At 30.4% G+C, this 19,355-nt stretch overlaps 1 protein-coding gene across 1 annotated transcript; it reads right to left on the minus strand.

The window, feature by feature from the left end:
* Window positions 1-1,760: 1,760 nt before the first annotated feature.
* Window positions 1,761-18,194, minus strand: LOC145955707 (F-box/kelch-repeat protein At3g23880-like). The gene is made up of 3 exons (XM_083070758.1): window positions 16,871-18,194; window positions 16,312-16,589; window positions 1,761-13,617 (listed from the first exon to the last, which is right to left on the minus strand). The coding sequence occupies exon 3, from the start codon at window positions 2,841-2,843 to the stop codon at window positions 1,761-1,763; it is 1,083 nt and encodes a 360-aa protein (XP_082926884.1). The 5' UTR covers window positions 2,844-13,617; window positions 16,312-16,589; window positions 16,871-18,194.
* Window positions 18,195-19,355: the final 1,161 nt, after the last annotated feature.

Here is a 19,355-nt window from a genome sequence, read left to right on the forward strand (position 1 = left end):
CTATAGGTTCGCAATTATATGTACCTTGTAGAACTCTGGCCAATTTCGTTTTTAATTTTAGGATAGGATATTTCCTCTTCAGCAGCAGTAAAGATCCGCAAGTTAAATTCGTTTGACCCCTTGTACCAAAACTCAGCAATATGTTTTTCTTTTATCCCATAAAAAGCAATCATGTCATTTACCCCTTTGTTAAAGATACCAACAGTTTTACATAAATTTTTCAGGTAAACCTTGAAGGAGTTTCCTTGAGGGTCTGTAATGAGACACTCCCCTGGTTCAATTTTACAGATCCAGTATTTGTAAAATTGACCATTTAAATGGATGCGACCCTAAACAAAAAACAAAACAAAAATATGGAAGAACATAAGTTGTTAATAGCATTGAATTTTGTTATTTTATTTTATTTAACATAAAATAAGTTTACCTTATTTGGGTAAACGTCATATCTGAAGTGTGTTGGTGGGTTTTGGTCATCAGCGTCGTTAAAATAATCCATTATATGTCTTCAACAGGAAGAAAGACAAGTAAATTGAAGGGTTTATTTCCAGCATCCAATATAAACCCTAAACCGTAGACATAAAAATAGATAATGTAAAAAGAATATATGCAATGTATGAAATGATCATTAAGGATACATGCAATGAAGAACAATGGGTTTTTTATTTTGTATTACAGAATACAGACGAAGAACAGTGATATGAACGAATTTAACATGTAAAGTTTTGATTTTTATATTAACTGAAGTATGAAAATCATTAAGCCATAAAATAAAGGATTTTTTGCCTAAACAACCATAATGAAATGAAGATGATGAAGTTAACTAACCAACGATTTTGAAGTTTTTGAGATGACTGTGGCAACAATATGATTCTTCGGAGAAGATGAAAGGGGGTTGCTGTTGCTGTCTTGTATTTCTTGAGAGAATGATAAAGTGACCGATTGTATTCGGCCCACGATTTTTGTTTGGAACGTTAAGAGTTGCGGTACTGGGCAATTAATGATTGTACATTGAGAAAATCAAAACCACAGGTGTGTACCTTACCGTATAATAATGTCTTTGGTATTCCCAAACCATCTCCCGTGGTTAATATTTATTACATTATATTATTATAATTAAACAATAGGATTTTAATTTTTCATGAATGTAATCAAACTTTAACAATAACAGTTAACAAAATTGGAGATAAAAGGAGACAAAAACCCTAAACCAAATTTATTAATTATGAAGATGAAGCAGTAACAAAGTTTGGAATAATAACATTTAACAAAATTGGAGATTAAAGGAGAAAAAATTATAACAAAGTTTTGATATTTTGATTTTCGAGTGCACTTAAGTGAGTTAAAAACTAAATTCAATTTACAGTAGTTGAAATTATTAGCTTTTGATGCTACGTTCGTGTATTGGAATTTGAATTGCATACGTGTATGTCTGAAAAGCAACCGAATGGTCTGTGTTTAATGAGTTTAGGGTTTAATTCCATGAATAAGGCATTTTGTTAGCTACTTATTTTTTTAAAAAATGTGTTAGATCATATGATCAGTTTTAAAGTATTGAATAAGCCATTTTTTTTAAGTTGTTCGTTGAAACTGCACTGAAAAAATCAGATATGTATAATATCAAATATTATATTTATATAATTGAATATATAGTCAAGAAATTGGATTTCATAATATGTTTAATAAATTAATACATGATATTAAAGATTATACTACATCAAATAATGTAATAAAAGCATAAAAATAATAAAATTACATTAAACTTAGGTTGAAAGCAGTGTCTCTTCACACACTATCATCTCGTGCTCACATTCTGTGACATGGCCAAAATTCCTATATTGTAATGTCTCATCTATTGCATTCCATGTTGCCAAAAGTCCCGTTTGATTGTTGACAAATAAAATAGAATCATCTGAAGAACAAGCCGGCAACATAAATCCTGGAAAGTCATTACTGACTTCCATAGATGTCAACTTAGTCCAAGAAGTGTCCACACCATATTCTTTCATTTCCCATATGTCGACCATGTAGTCCCAGTTTTCATCTCTCATGACAGTACAAAATGCCAAACAATCTCTTATATTTCTCAAACAACAAAGAGTATAGTCCTGTAATTTAACTTCCGTTGGAATATTTAGTTGATAAAATTTTGACTCAATCAAATTATAAGCCAAAATAACATCAACATTGGTTTCCCAGTTTGAAGTAATCCAGTGAAGACAATCGCCAAAATACACACCGATACTTCCCTGATGAACAGAAATACAAGGATAGGTAATTCTCAAAAGGGACTCATCTTCGAAATCCCTCCATGAAGCACCATTCACAGAATAGACGAGAGCGCGATGAGACAGATCACATTTACTAAGATAAATTTGAACCACAACATAATTGTCTTCAGATGGGTCATAACCAAATCCATAGTAGTTGAGACCAAAATAATCACCACAGATTTTCATAGTAGGTGGATATGCAAAAAAACAACGAGTAAACCCGGTTGACGGATTCCAAATGAAGAAGTATGTAGGAAGCCAAATAAGTATCATGCCCCTGCATGTACCCATAATTTTCATGTATGCATTGGAGTAGGTCATTGGGTATGGAACAATGCAACTTGCATCTGCAGCAAGAAGAGGCTTGCTTGCGTCTATGGATAGTACTTCAGTTAAGAAACATGAAAAGAACATTACCTTTTTAGTGATTTTGGATTCTTTGTAGTGCCTTTTTGCGAAGTCCGATCGGGCAAACAAAGAAAACCAAAGTTTACACACCGCTTTGGCTCTACACACTGATTTAACGGGTGCTCGAACAAAACTTTCAACTATTAAGTCCGTTGGGAGTTCCATTTTTGAGGATGATGTTTACTGTAGATAATTACCGTACACTCTGTGTTCTGCAGTAAAGCAATGATGACTAACAAATCCCTTTGGTCATATTTATACCAAAAATGACATATACGAAGAGTTATATGTATACTAGAAGTTGCATCCCCATATACCCCACATCTGTTCCCAATAACTGGACCTCCCTTCGGTCCCACGTCCGTACATTACAACCGTTAATTTTAATTTGCATCATTTTTATTTAATTTTAATGACTCGTTTATTTTAAGTGAATTTAACTGGATCAGGTTCATTCCTTTGCGTAATTAAAGTCGCATATTTGAATTTAACTACTTTACAATTTTTAATAAATGAATTAACAAATACAAAATTAATTATATGTACTGTATACTTCATATTAATATACTTTATCTGTATGTGTGTAAATACTAACAAAATGTGTTTTATATTTAAATACATTATTTTCTGTATATATTTAAAGGAAGTCATATTATATGTAGTTTATATTTAAAATTATTAATTAAAGTTTACGTGTATGTGTTTAAGGGGGTTAAATATGACTTTTATATTTAATTAAAGTAAGTCATATTATATGTACTTTAATTATATTTAACATTAATAGAGTTTAGGTATGTTTGTGTAAGGAGAAAAATATGAATACACTATGCTAGTTACTTACAATGATGACTCTAATGTTAACTAATCATGACCAAATGACAAAAGTAAAATGATATTATATATTTAGGGTTTATTTAAGATTATTGAAGTATAACTATATGTGCGTAACAAAATGTTTATGTTAAAAAAAATGTTAATTTATTTTTTCCAACAGTTAATTAATTGATATAAATTATTTCATAACTCAAACGTTATTATTGGTGTTTATTAAAAAAACTCCGTAATATTGCATTTGAAGTAAATGCAAGGTAATAATATATGCAATGACTTAGACTATCTCATCCCGATATTCAATACTGCGGATAATTATTGCTTGTGGAATTCGAAATTTGTCTTTTGAATAGAAAGGGACATTATGGGTTGTGCACGTTCAAAAAGGTGAAACCCTTTATTGAATTCTTCGGAGAGTAATCATAACTTATGTAAAGAATTTAACTCTGAAATAGGAACCGTTCATGAGGAAAAGGCTATATGTAAACCCTTTCAACTTTCTACTTAAAAGCAACACTGCTGTTTTTGTTCACGAAACACAGGCTTTTCACATTCCGTCTTCCACAACCCAAAACCATCTATTTCCAGTTCACTTCATCGTTGTGTCATCCAGGTATGTCGCTTTTCACTTTCAGTTTCAATTTCAATTTTATTTCAACTACACAATGCAACAACATAAATAATTGTTAGTAAACAAATTTATTGGTTCAGATTTTAAAAATGGCATCTTCATCCACAACCCTAAACAATGGCAACTTCAAAAACTAGTTTCAGACTTCCGGTTCAAAATTAACCCCGGGAATAGTAAGTTAATTTTATGTTTAATGCTAAGTAGTACTGTTTATAAAGTCGTTTTTTTTGTAATGCAACTCTTTAAATTTGAATATACAGGATTCAATGAAAATATGCAAGTACTTTAACAAATTTTGGGGTCATCATCTGCTGACTGATTTATGTTATGCCATGGATCCGAACGGGAATGTCACCACACTTGAAATTTGTAAAAGAAAACATAAACATTGGTTTAGAAGTGGCTGCACTCGTATGGCAAATTTCTATGAAATGAAGACAGTTCATATTATTTTCCTGCACTTTATAGGAAATAATTATTTCCATGTACGTATATACAATGACAAATATGTTGAAATAGATTATCCAATTCCAAACCGATTGATGGACCCAAGTACTATTGACTTTTCAACCAACTTTTGGCAAACTTTCAAAACCAACCTAAATAAGGAAGAGGTACTCATTTTACATTTAATCTTCCATAAAAAAATGTGTGTAGTTTTTTGTATCATTATGTAATTTCATTTGTTTAAATTTGATGTTATATTCTTTTATACCAGGATATATTGCCACTTGGAGGAACTTTTAATTTCTTTTGGCAACATAAGATGAATGTTGGCGTTGCGCTGATTAGTGATCCTGCAGGAAATGAATTTTGTTTTCAATTAGAATACGACTCACGTGGAGTTGATTTCCAATTGAGAGGTGCTTTGCAACTGGTACAAAGTTATCAGCTTAAAAAGAATCATCTGCTATGGATTCATTATGTGGAGCATAATAAGTTCTTAATAAGGGTTTTTTCTGCAAGCAAATTCGAGATTAATTATGATATTCGAAAAGACGAAGATAATTTACAATCGTTTATGCTTGACAAAAGTTGGATCAAAATAATTAGTCAGGATGATTTATTTCAATTACAACCGTTGGTAAGTTTTGTTAGTAATTAAGTACTCAAAATGATTTTAATTAATATTTTATTTGATGACTAATTATAAAATGTTGTTATTGTAGACTATTCCATCTGAAGTTGTTAGAGATTTTATCCCAAATGAACAACAAAAAATAGTCATACAAGATGAAGAAGGTAATCAATATTTATGTCAACTTAAGGGAAGTTGTCATAAAAGGTACATGGCTGCAGGATGGTATGACTTTGTGTGTTCAAACAACTTTTTGGTCGACGATGTACTTTAATTTTATTTTACTCATGATCCGAAGATCCTATATGTACAAAAAGGGTAATGGTGTTTGTCTTTATTGCAAGACATACTGTATTACATGACTTTCGTTCTGAGTTATAATTTGTAATCATTCACGCTACAATTGTATTGTTAGTTTATAATGAAGTTGACTGCATTCAATGAACACAAATTATAGACACAAAATGTTTATAATTAACGACTGAATTAAAACAGCCAGACTCCCATGAAATAACAAATATGAATCAATTTGTCGATGTTAAAAGAAAAGTAAATGCAAGTGTATGTAACATGTGTATTCACGACAAATAATTGCACCGCATAACGCAAACAGTCACTGTTGAGTGCATAAATAAATAAAGACAATGTTCGGTGACTTGAGTGGAAGTTCAACAATTATCACGAAGATAACACATTCGTCATTTTTAAAAAAGGGACAACTTATATACATACAGCATATCACAAAACATTCTCATAAAAGGAAATAACCACCCCCCATCCAAAAACATCAAAAAACCAAGAAATACATTTATGATGTCCTTAACATACCAGCAAAACATTCAGTCACTAGGGCGGAGTAGGAAACGTCTTTCAAACAATCATTCTTCTTGTTTTTCCTTCGCAGCTCTGAAATTTGCCATCTGTTGATTCAACATACAAACCTCCATCTCCAGCTCCAAATTTTCATTCATTGTTTTTTCAAGTTTTTCCTCCAGGATTTGAACATTATAGTAGTTGTAGTCACGAATCTTTTTACCCGTTGCTGCTAGTAGTCGACGAATCAATGAAGCCGACACATCCTCTTGAGCATCGTAGTCATTTGCTGCAAATTTTCCCAATGAAACCAGGTTCCCAACATCACCCGTAACCAATGTTCCATAGTACCTACGATACTCAACTCCGTCAACAATCTGTTTTCGCTCCAGTGTGAACATTGGGTCAGGATAACCACGAACGGCACATATGTCAGACAACAATATTCCCATGCTTTGATGAACAAGAAACACCTCACAATTACTGTCCTCTGCAATATCATGTGGCTTACTACCTAATAAGAAAATAAAAAAACAAAAAGTAATTAACAATTTTTAAAATACATATTTATTCATAAATTAATGGAAAAATCAACCTTCTCCGCTACTCGTTGATTCTTTTCGACATTTTGTGTGACCTTTGTTTTTATTTTTTTTGTCTTGATTGGCTTCTTTGTTGCAGTACATTATCCAAGCGGACCATGCTTCATCATACGTGGCATATGATTTATGCTTGTTACCCTTGTAGCCACTAACCTGTGCTTCACATTCTTCCCAACAGTAATAAATTCCTGGGTTCCGTCCCTCAAAGACGACATAAACCTTTGGCTGAGAGCTGTTTGTACTCATTTTTTTCCTGTACAAAGAGGAGGTAGGGATGAACTGAACCTCACAAATGACAATACACATTACCATTTATAATCAAATTACGACGCTAATAAATAATAATTAAAACATTTATTATTTTATTAATATTCTACAACACGTATATAAAAAAGCATACCATATGATTTGATATTTTGTTTTCGCATCTTATTTCGTCAATGAAAAACCAAAACAAAGGTCTACACACTGGACAACGAAATTAAAAGTAATAAACTATTGGAAAACCATTTCCATCTTTCAACTTTGCCAGTCACACAAAATAAATGAATCACTTCCATTCCACCACTATGCGGTCAGTAGCTTCTGCGGATGAAGGTGCCAAATAATGATGACAATTGAAATGATTTGATGTCCTCGGTTTGCTGTCCATGTTCAAAAAATATATGTATTGTATAAATGGTAAGTTAATTTTATAGACAACCAAAATGCTGGAACTTAGGTCTCATGTCCTCGGCTTGCTGTACATCTTAAAAAAATATATGTATTGTACAACAAATGAAATTTTATATTGATTTAACTAATTTATTTTACTTAAGAACACGTGGTGTTCTATATTACGATTCTCTTACTTATACTTCTGTACTGTGTTCTGTATGAAATGCTGCCTACACAAGTTGTACTACTTCACGCCTTGTGTTGTTTTATTGCTGCATGAGGTGACCACTCAGCACCGTCTGACTTGTGACGACGGACATGGCGCATCACATCACTTCTCACCAGCCTTTGACCAACCATTCCCTTAATGCCGCGTGGACCCAGTGTTTTTTGTAATTTCCAGTTTCTCTATTTATACATCATGCCTCTCATTCTCCGCCCAAGTGTTCATCCTTTGCTTTGCCTACATTTATTGTTCTCCGCTAGACTTCCTTGCTGTAAGTGTTATTTTCCTATTAATGTATCTTTTTATATATCATATTTATATGACAATAATATAAATTGTTAATACTTCATATATATATTGTCAATATACTTGTCTTCTTGGATTGCAGGTTTGAAATTATTTTGACGTATTTACTACTCATCTTTACACGTAAGTCTAATATAACAATTCAATATTTCAGTTTATCCTTAAATTCATGTTCTAATCAAATGTCTTGTATATGAACTATCTATTAAAATACAATACTATATTTATTATAACCCATATTCTAATAAATTTGATACTTAATAAATGCTATGTAAGATAAAAAAATTTAAAATTAAATAATTTAATAAAAAAAATACCTATATTTGAATATATGTTACTTATATTCTAAGTTAATATAAATAAAATATTTAAGCAGTATTTTAATTTTTATAATAAACACATTTAAGTAAAAATATTGAAATTATTAAACACAAACGTATGAAATATCCTCAACCTACTCAAATGATATTATTTTCCAGATATTATAAGTTAAATCATTTCAATTAATTTAAATAATTGTACGTACCGTGTTTAACTAAATTATAAAATACTATAAATATCATTAAAAAAAGTATATATATATATATATATATATATATATATACTGAATGTATTATTTAATAATTGTAAATAAAAACCGTACATCAAATTTCTTTAATTTATTTATATTGAAATACATGATAAATATAAAATAAATGACAAAATCAAATAATAATATTACAATAATATTTGTTTTTTTATTATTAGAAATGTCTCGTAGAGGAGTGGATTACGTGCCAGACAGCGATGAGGAGCAACACTTACTTCGGTCAGAGGAAGAAATCATACATGAACAATTACTATCTCAATGGAGAAGGATTAGGGCAGCTAAGGAAGTTGATGACACTACAGAACAACGGCCATTGTCTCCATTATCACCACCACCGCAGGAACTTGGAGACGATAATGATGACCACACATTTAGGTCATTTAACATACCCACTGTTATTCCTGGACCTGCTGGTATGGTGCAAGCTGAGATCACCAACAGGCAATCTGATAATCCTTTATCAACACAACAATTGCATTCAAATATTGGTCGAGTTGCCAACATGGTGTTCAATACTAACCCCTGGCGTTATGCTCTACATTATGTAAAATCCAGAGGTTTCTTCCATTATTTATGTCTATCTCTTTAAATATTCCAACGCAATTAAAATAATGTGTTGTATCTGTTTATTAACAATAGGACTACCAGAAGTGACACCATTGATTAACATAGACCATAATTTAGAAAGGGTTGCAACTGTTGTTGCTTTTGTCGACTCCATGACCCCAACAGGCAACGGCAATTATACACTTAAATTGAAGGTATCAATACTAAACTTTCGTATACTTCATTAAAAATATTTCATTTAATAATAACATAATGCTTAATTTAGGACCCAACTGCAACCATTGGGGCAAGCCTACATTACAAAGCAAAGGACCACCCACAATACGGCCAACACATTGTTGTTGGTTGTGTCTTAGTGTTGAGGGAGGTAATATTTGTACTAACAATATATCAAATTTAACTTAATTGTCCAATTTATTTACTTTAACTTTTTCCCAGATTGTGGTCTTTGCCCCAGGCCGTTTTCGTGGTCCATACTTTTTAAACATAACCAAAAACAACGTGCAACGGGTCAGTATACACAGTCAATTTTAATTTAATAACATTTTTATATTGCATATAAACCAATTAATATTATTTACTAATTGTTTGTTGCATGTTTGTCTCAGGTAATTCAAAAGGATATATGACTTAATCATCATAACAATATTGTATTTTAAGTGTATGTTGTTTTTAAATATGGATGACTGTTATTAAATGTTTTATTTTCATTGTTAAATTTTCATTTGCTGCATAATTACAATTAAATATTCCTATATTTCTGGTATCGTGGCTTACCAACTCGTCAATGCATCAGAACTTTCAATTTCATAAATAATTCAAAAAAATCAAGTTTAATTTTCAAAATTGTTATAAATAATCTTTATGATAAAATAAATAACTTTTAACAATTACTATAATAATGAATTTTATGTTCAATTTGTCACAAACTCTACGTTCAGTTGTCAAAAATCGAAGTATGACCTATAAAAATGTAAACGTCATTATAACCAAATTACATTTTCACAAAAATTCTATAAATATACTGTGAATTCGTTTATGCTTTATAAGTATTGTCTTATTTTGTTAATAAAATATTTATAGTCAATATTATAAATATCTAACAAAAACAATAAAATAAAAGCTGAAACTATAAACATCAAACATTTAAATATTCTGTGTATATCATTTATGGTATGTGGCTTTCAGATTAGGGTTTACCTTTTTATGCTATATTATGACTAAATCTTACAAATATTTACCCCAAACATACATACTGTAACTTCTACTTAAATTAGAATTTATATTCAATTTACATAATACAATTCATATTAACTTTCCCTATCTCAAGTATGTAGTAAATACATTATTCTAACTGTAACTTCTACACCTATGTCCTTAACATCTTAACACAAACATTTATATTTATTTAAACATAATATACAAAAAATATAACTATATAAATTCAATTAATTATATATATACATATATACATATATAATTATATATAAATTACAATTTATACAAACTAACAACTACATAAGTGAAAGTAAAAGAATTTTAAAAAAACATTAAATTGTGCATTTCCTTTATTATTTATGATTTACATTTTAGGATTAAGCTTTTGTCTTTAACCCTAAACTTTAAAGTCTTACGTACATATCCTAAATGCTGCCATATGTCATGTGATACACCATTTTAAGAAGTCGTGCATGGTTCACCATGAGTTTTGACAATAACAATCATCTAAACTAATAACTTATAATAAACCTTATGACACAATATATAAAACTAAAACTAACAAAATTTTCCAATAATTTCAATGACACAAAACTATATTTAGAATACAAAATTTTCTTTGTTGTTATCTTCTAATTACAGTTACAAATTTACGCATATAATTAATGTGAACCTCTAATTGTAATACAAACACATTATAAAATGAAAAACTATATTTAATTTAATGTAAACCTCTAATTGTAATACATAAACATTATGGATTTTAAATGTATACTTTAATTTTTAAATGTAATTTAGGAGAATGAAAATAATATATATTTTTCCTTTATAAATTTGTTATCACAAATATGTTCTTACAACGGACCGTTCCGATTGCACAAGGGTCTGTTGTCGTTTAACTAGTATTGACTATGTTTTCAACCTGCAACGGCCTGACGTAATGTCTGAACGGTCCGCTGAGATTTCGCAACACCTCGTTCTAATCCATTCCTCCTGTCTTATTTTGATATCTCCAACGGGCCGTTCTTATGTCAGTACGACATATTTCGAAAATCATTACCAACTGATGCACTACATCGTAACACGTGTCATATTTTTTGGTTTTTAAAATCAATTCATTATTTTAACTCAAATTCACGAAAATTTGGATCCATAGTAATATGGTCTCTTATGTTCTATTACTTTATATGTTTAGGGTTTAGGTTACAATTCATGCTTCACTTATATACCACTTATATAAGTGCTTCATCACAAAATAAACCTTAAACACTAACGCTTAACCTTAAATCCTACACCCAAAACACTCACATACATGACAATTAATAAAAATGTACTTCATACTATTCATATTAACATTCATTCTTTGAACTATGTACTTAATACTTAAACCTAACTTGTATGACTAAAGCCTTTAATGGTAACAACTTTAATATATATTATAACAACATATATAAATTTAATATGTTATTGTAACAATTGTTTTTTTTTTTCTTCACTAAAAAACAATTATTATATATTCATAACAATTACATTTTTTTTATTAAAATTTTTTAACTCAAATACCAATATTATAAACACTATAAATTATTTATTTCTGTGTACCGTTAAACATTTATGGTTTCCAATATAATCACTTCTTCCTATGAATTCTTATATACATTGATTTTATATTATTCAAATCTTGTTATAATAAATAAATTAACCATTCTTTTAACAAATCACACAAATTTTGTATTGGTTTTTTTTATTTTAATTTTTTTATATTATTTTTTATTATAAAGTCTTATATAAATAACTATCATAATCAAAGGTTCTGCATTTGTACACTATAAACATTACATTAATATGAAATTTATTAAGTATGAAACAAATGAATTTAAAGTCTTCAAAATATTATGTAAGTATCATCAATTTTAAATTATAAGTAATTTTGTTATAATACTATTTATTTTTGTTCACGACATAACATTTACATTTTTACCCACTAACTTGCTGCATCAATAATTCATTTTACATATGCTGTTTTTGAATATTCATTCATTAACAAATAAACTTTTCAAAACGGAAGGGCAAACAAAGCACCGTAATTTTGCCCAACCAAATCTTACAACCTACTGCTCTACGTAATGATGGACGGTCTATCACAGGTTTGATGAACCTTTTACTGTCCCGAGGAAGCTCATTAATTTGGCAACACACCTGTCTCCGTCCCACTCATCAATAAATCCATAACATTTCCATATTAAATTATTAATCCAACTATCACAATCCATTAACCTAGCATCCACCGAAGCGTCACAATATGAGTATTCATGTCACAAATCATTAAATTATAAAATAATTTTAACAACATTAATTATTACGGCTGACAGTACAAAATCACCACACATTTCTTACAATATTTCACTGCTGCATGCAATTAATTCTTCACTGCTACATGTCAAACATTAAATCAACTATTAATGAATTTCATTATTAACCCTAAGTCTACAAAATTTATATAATAAAATTAAATCTCAATTACAAAACCTTAACACACTTTACTCCTTTACAATGGACACAAATAAGGAACTACATTCTTCACCACTTGCTATGAATTCTCCTGATGCCACCCGCATGAACACAGAAGCAATTACTATGGGAATCACAGCGCCAGCAACAAACAATACTCCAACCATTACGTCGTCAACAAATGCTGAACCCTTTGAAAACACTTCAACTTCTTTTGGGTTAGTTTAACAATGCATTTATTGTAAAACAGTTGTATTCATTCATCAAAGTTCCATGCTTGGTAAACAAATCTTTTTTTACAGGCCAATAGAAATTATTGCTTTAACGAATAATCCTGACACAGCCAACCAACATGAAAATCATTCCAAGGTAATACTCTTATTCTACTACATCTCAAAAATCGTTGTCATTATGTACATCTATATGCTCAAATCATTTAATGCTTCATTTTGTAGAATGCATTTGAAGTACTACTTCTTGACAAAACTATTCAGGCCATATACTCCGCAACAAAACTCATTTCTAACATCACTCAGGTTTTCCATCAAACATTTTATACTTTTTTCCTTACGCAACAACCTCAATGTCATATATGGTTCCCTCATATATACTAACTTCATTTTTTTACAACCTTCTTTTATAGGGTGTTAATGACCGTCTTCAGGAAATGGAGAAAAAACAAAATGAAATACATACGAAGCTTGCAAACATTGAGTCTCAAATTAATATTACAAGAGATATAACTATGACTGCAATTTCTCGCTCAATGAATGTTCAACAAAATTCTCCAACATTAACAACAACAAATACAGATACTGGACTCAACACCACACCTAAGCGAATATTTTGTCGGAATTCATCTCCATTGTCAAAGCAATCCCAACGGAAATTTATGAATCAGTCACACATTCTGAATCAAGTTGATACAAGACCAAGTAAGCGTAAGATGATTGGTAAAAGCATTTTGAGCAATAACAATATAGTTGGATATTCATCTTCGAACAACACCAATGCAATTCAACTGGGAGTTCATCATCGTCAGTCAACACAACCACCCAACTACAATCAAAATAGTAGTTTTTCCATTCCACTCAAACGGAAGGTCGTATGCATACTTTACTTTACATTTACTTTATAATACATTCAAAAAAATAGTCAATGAAATTACTTGTTCCATTCCACTAAAACTACAATTCCTTTTTTTTAGCCAATAATTAACGAAGGGTCATTGGAGACACCGTTGCCATCCAATGTATACAGAAACTTGACATTTAACGACTCAGCTGCACAAACCAATGTTAAAATACCTGACATACCAACTGAGTTAACACAGAATGGAAAAAACCAGGTTCAACAGCCAAACAAGACAGATGTGCAAGATATACCATCAAGTGATGATGAGTTACATGGTATCGTTGCTGTAGGCCACATTTTGCCACGGGTAAAAATCTTGACATTTTCCATCTTTTTTTAATACAACTCCTCTAACACATGTCTATTGTAGAAAATCAACTCAATTTTTAGGCCTACCCAAGACATGGCATTAACAAAAGAACAATTACGACTTTCCACCTATATTTTTTACCCTGACTATAAACTCAGGTTACCATTTTCATAACTCATTCATACTGTGTTAAATATTTACAACTACAATTTTGTCTTCTTATTTATACTTTTTTTTCTATTTCTTTTCCTCTAGTGAAGTGCTCCTAAAGATGAATTACACAGAGGTTACAAGACAACAATTACAATGTTTAAGTCCTGGAAATAAAATCAAACGTCAGGTATACGTATAAATTTAATATTTCATAATGTTTAATCATCTACAACAATACTCATTACCCTCTCTGCTCTCTAACCTCATTAGGTTGTTGCTTGGATGTCAATGAAGATCACTGATATGCAGGACAAGATTACTGATCAAACCATTTGGTGTCTTCCTCCTGAATTTGCGGTAACCTTTCATTCTTATTATTTTTCTAACTTTTTTTTTTCAACTCCACAACCCAATACACTTTACTTTTCTTTTCTGACTAATAATTTTCACAATTTGTAAATATTATCATATAACTTTTACACTAAATTACTGTAATTTTAATTTTCCTATCTATTTAATGTACAATTATAAACTTCAAATAACATCTATTATCAACATTTTCATCATTAGTTTTCCTTCTTTACTACACCTAATAACATCTATCAAAATTGTCATATTTACAGAGAGCTATCATTGAAGGAGACACAATTGAAGACCTATTGGAAACATATGCAAAACACTGGATGAAACCATATCAAAAATTAAAATATGTATACTGCATTCCATATTTCTTTCAAATGAAATACTAAACTATTTATTTAACTACATTTCATTTACCCATTTAATAAAATATTTTGCTTTTCATAGATATATGTGCCAATTGAGGAATATAGCGGACACTGGTATTTGATGGTTCTTAGCTTAGAAGACAATGTAATATACCATTTGGATTCTTATCTGAAGGACCAAACAATGGATCGTAGACGTCACAACATGATGCAAATTGTATGTCACAAATAACTCCAAATAAATCAACCATCCTAACTTCACTATCAATTTCATATATACTATTTTCCTGTTTCAGTCCAACGTCATAATACAATTGATGGAATCAAGTTTTTATCCTCAAAATTTTGTTAAAGAATTAGTACATGGAGAAAGCTGGGATATTTTGCAAGGAAGGGCAGTTCCAAATTGTGGCCATAGGTAACCAATACTAATTTACTTTATTATTTTATTCATAATGAATTTTATATTCACAACTTTTTTTTCCAATGCATAACAGTAACAACTCTATTATTTGGGTTTTACAATGGATGAATATGGAATATGCATTTCAACCAAACTTAATCAAAGTGGTGAGCAAATAATGCAATACATTTCAAATTACATTGTATTTTACTTATGCATATTAATATATGTCAAACAATGTAACATTTTCAGAGCCTTGATGAAGAAACTGTTCGAATGAAAATTGCTTTAGATTTGGTTTCCGGTGATCATAATGAATATAAACGCACCATCCACATCAGAGCTGCAGAATTCTGTCAAAGTATTGGACTATCATAAATTGAATTCAGAAAACAACTTCACGATTGAGCCTACACGTTTAGGATTAATATCATCAGCTGGGCTGCACATTTTTGGATCCTTATTCTGCAACCAAAATATTGTATCACTTCGCCCAATTATTTTTTGATTAGTTTTTTGGATATATATATTGCAAGAGGTCCAATATAATTCTACCTTTCTTCACAACTTTAAAACACTCAGCAAAAACAATCACATTTTTGTATTTCATATTTTGTCATTATTAAATGAAACTAACTTCGTTATCTCTAATTTTAATGTACTATTTAAACATGCTTTTTATTATATTCTAGATCCAAAAACACACGAATCAATTTTTAATCACATGGTTTTAATAATTATTCATTACTGACATTATTAAACCAGTATATATGAAATTAACAACTTCAAATCAATACCTAAACACCAATTTCATATACATGATAAATGTGATAGCATTAAACTCATGAATCGTAAATAGGTAACTAACAATCTTACCCATTCATGGAGCCATTGCTGCCCTTTGGGTCTGCTTTTATGTAAAGCTTTACATCCAATAACAAGCTCTACTACCCCAAAGGAGAAAACATCAACTTCTTTACTGATTTTACCACTTTCAGTGCATTCTGGAGTCAAATACGTATCCATACAAGAGCAATTTTTCCACCATCACTTACTAATGATAAACAATTGTCTTTCATTCAGTACTACACTAACCAAATGTTCCAGCCACCCTGCTTTCCACTTCCACATCCTTTTCTCCATTCGTATGCCACCTGCCAAGGCCAAAATTTTCCAACTAAATCCATTACTCGCACTTAGTTCAGACATCTTATCCGCTGAAAGCATGATTCTTTATATTAACATAAACAATCCTTCAGAATAACCACGTAACACGAACTACCTAATAACATACTATAATAAAGATGTAGCAAAAAAAAAACATACAAGATTAACATCAACCTACTAATTGCAATGGTAAAAAGATAGACTTAACAAACAACCTTACATTCATACATTTTAACATTACAAAATTATTGGAGTTCGACATACTAACCATAAATTTTCTTCCATCCTCCACACAAAACCCTAAACCATCACAACATTACGATGTTGTGTTCAACTTAAAACCTCTATTTCTGACAAAAATTCTTCATCACCCTGAGCACCAGTTAACATATACCTCATCATTGCAATAACCTGCTCATCAGGTACCACTCCACGGTGTACATAACCAAATTCATCTTCAGCCAAAACAAAATGGGGGGGTCGCAGTAGTGGCAATTGGGACTACTCAAATTGCTTCTGTAACACTTCTATTCAACTTCACATCCAGTTTACAATTAGGTACTCCTAACATAACATCATCATCCTATTTGTATTCTGCTAACAAACACAACATTCTACAACAATTCACAACATTAACGATTACACAAACACCTAACCATCACGACCACCTCCTCATAAAGTTTGCTTACTTATTCCACCTTCTTTAAGCTGCAGCTATATCTCTGCATTCTATGCTTCAACTAACCAAAATTTCTGTTTAACAATACAGGGGGGCACATACAGCAGTACAAACGTATACACACAAAATCAAGGATCAACTTCATAAACTTCCTAAAATAAATCTAACAACCTCACACTGCATTTCCTCAAACTCACTTCGCCTACTCTGCATACCACGCCCGACTGTCTTCCATTCATGTAAAACTATATTTCATGTAATCAAATCTAACAAACATCAAATTTGTCAATAAGATTTTTACAAAAACAAAATCAATCTAGTAACAAACATATTTCAATGCTCAACAAATAATACCATTACCATAAACACAATTTTCAACAAAAATGTTAACAAACAACAAAACCAAAACTTCAGCCATCAACGATGTTCAACCCACCACTATTTTCTTCTTCTAAGCAATACCCTGCACTAACGCATCATCAATCCGCTCTTCCCACTCCACAATCAACAAACCCTTTTCACAGGGGTTGCGGCCTGCGACAAACAAAACACGACCACCGTGCCAAACTCGTAATTCACCCATGCTTCCCAACAAACTACCGCCACAATCGTAACAAAACACCACCACCTCCACCACCGTCGGAGACTCGTACTTCACCCATGTTAAACGGAACCCTAAACAATAGAAAATGTCCGTCAATATCAAATGTCCGCCACAATCGTAACAAAACACCACCACCTCCACCACCGTCGGAGACTCGTACTTCACCCATGTTAAACGGAACCCTAAACAATAGAAAATGTCCGTCAATATCAAATTTCAAAGGACTAATATGCAATTGTTCAAATTTAAACATTAAATTCAATCTCAACCGTTTACTTTTTTAAACTTCTCATCTACGGCCATTATTAATTGACCACCAATGCACCACTTCTTAAACTGGTCCGTCAGAGAATTTACCATTAGACGTGTGTCCAAACTCACACTTTATACTAAAATTGATTTAATTCAATTTTAAAACTTCCAATCATACTTAGACTACTGCATAGTCTAATTCAATTTCAATTAGTTGAATATTATGTTTGAATTGTACGAGTCATCATTATATAATAGAGATGGACGAAGATGATATACTTGAATTTATGCTAAGATCCATGATTGTTGTTAAGTGAAGAGTGATTTTTTGAAAATTTTTCCTATACTTGATAAGTGTTTGTAATTGTGTATAAACTGTATAATGGAGAGACAAATTATAATTAAAGAATAATTTGAAACATTTGACTAATAATAATTCAAAAAATTAATTAATATTACATGCAACTAATTTCATCCGTGTATTTATTCAAGTTCAGATTTTGTAACCATGTTTTATCATACGTGGTAATTGGTGAAGTAAAGATTATAACCGAGTTTACAAAATATTTGACAAGGTAAAATTTCTATTATAGAATCATCATTGTAACGTGTTGAGAATAATATGTCTAGATGTCTTTAGTTTTTTTAAAATAATAATTAAGTTTTTTTAAAAAAATTTGTTTCAAATTTGTTATAGTTTCTATATATAAAGAGTGTTAGCTCATGAATAAATATATAACAACAAGCTCCTCTTGAAAAATTATTTTTGCTACAAAAATACAAAATAAAATAAAATAAGACATAACCAGGCCCAATTTTATAATGGCAGAGAATAAAAAACAACGGGCCCATTGGCCTTCAAACAATACTATAGTCATTCCATTTCCAAATGACTTCAAATCCTCTAAAATAGAATCATGCAATATTTGATAATGTAATAATATTCTTCATTCATATAACATTTAACTAAAATTGTATCACACTTAATCTATTATATTATGTATACTTGCATTATTTCTATTTTATTTAAATAAAACATAATTTTAAGTTCCATCTCAATTCTTATATTATATTAATTTTTATTTTATAAATGAAATATTTTTTTTTAAATTATTTCTTTAAACTAATAATGTTATTACTTTACTAAATATATTATACTCTTCAACTTTTGAGAATATGTACTTGTACTAACATTACGTCCATTCTTATTATTATGAC

Source organism: Cajanus cajan, chromosome 1, assembly GCF_000230855.2.
Source record: "Cajanus cajan strain Asha chromosome 1, NIPB_CcT2T_4, whole genome shotgun sequence".
Classification (NCBI taxonomy): Eukaryota; Viridiplantae; Streptophyta; class Magnoliopsida; order Fabales; family Fabaceae; genus Cajanus; species Cajanus cajan.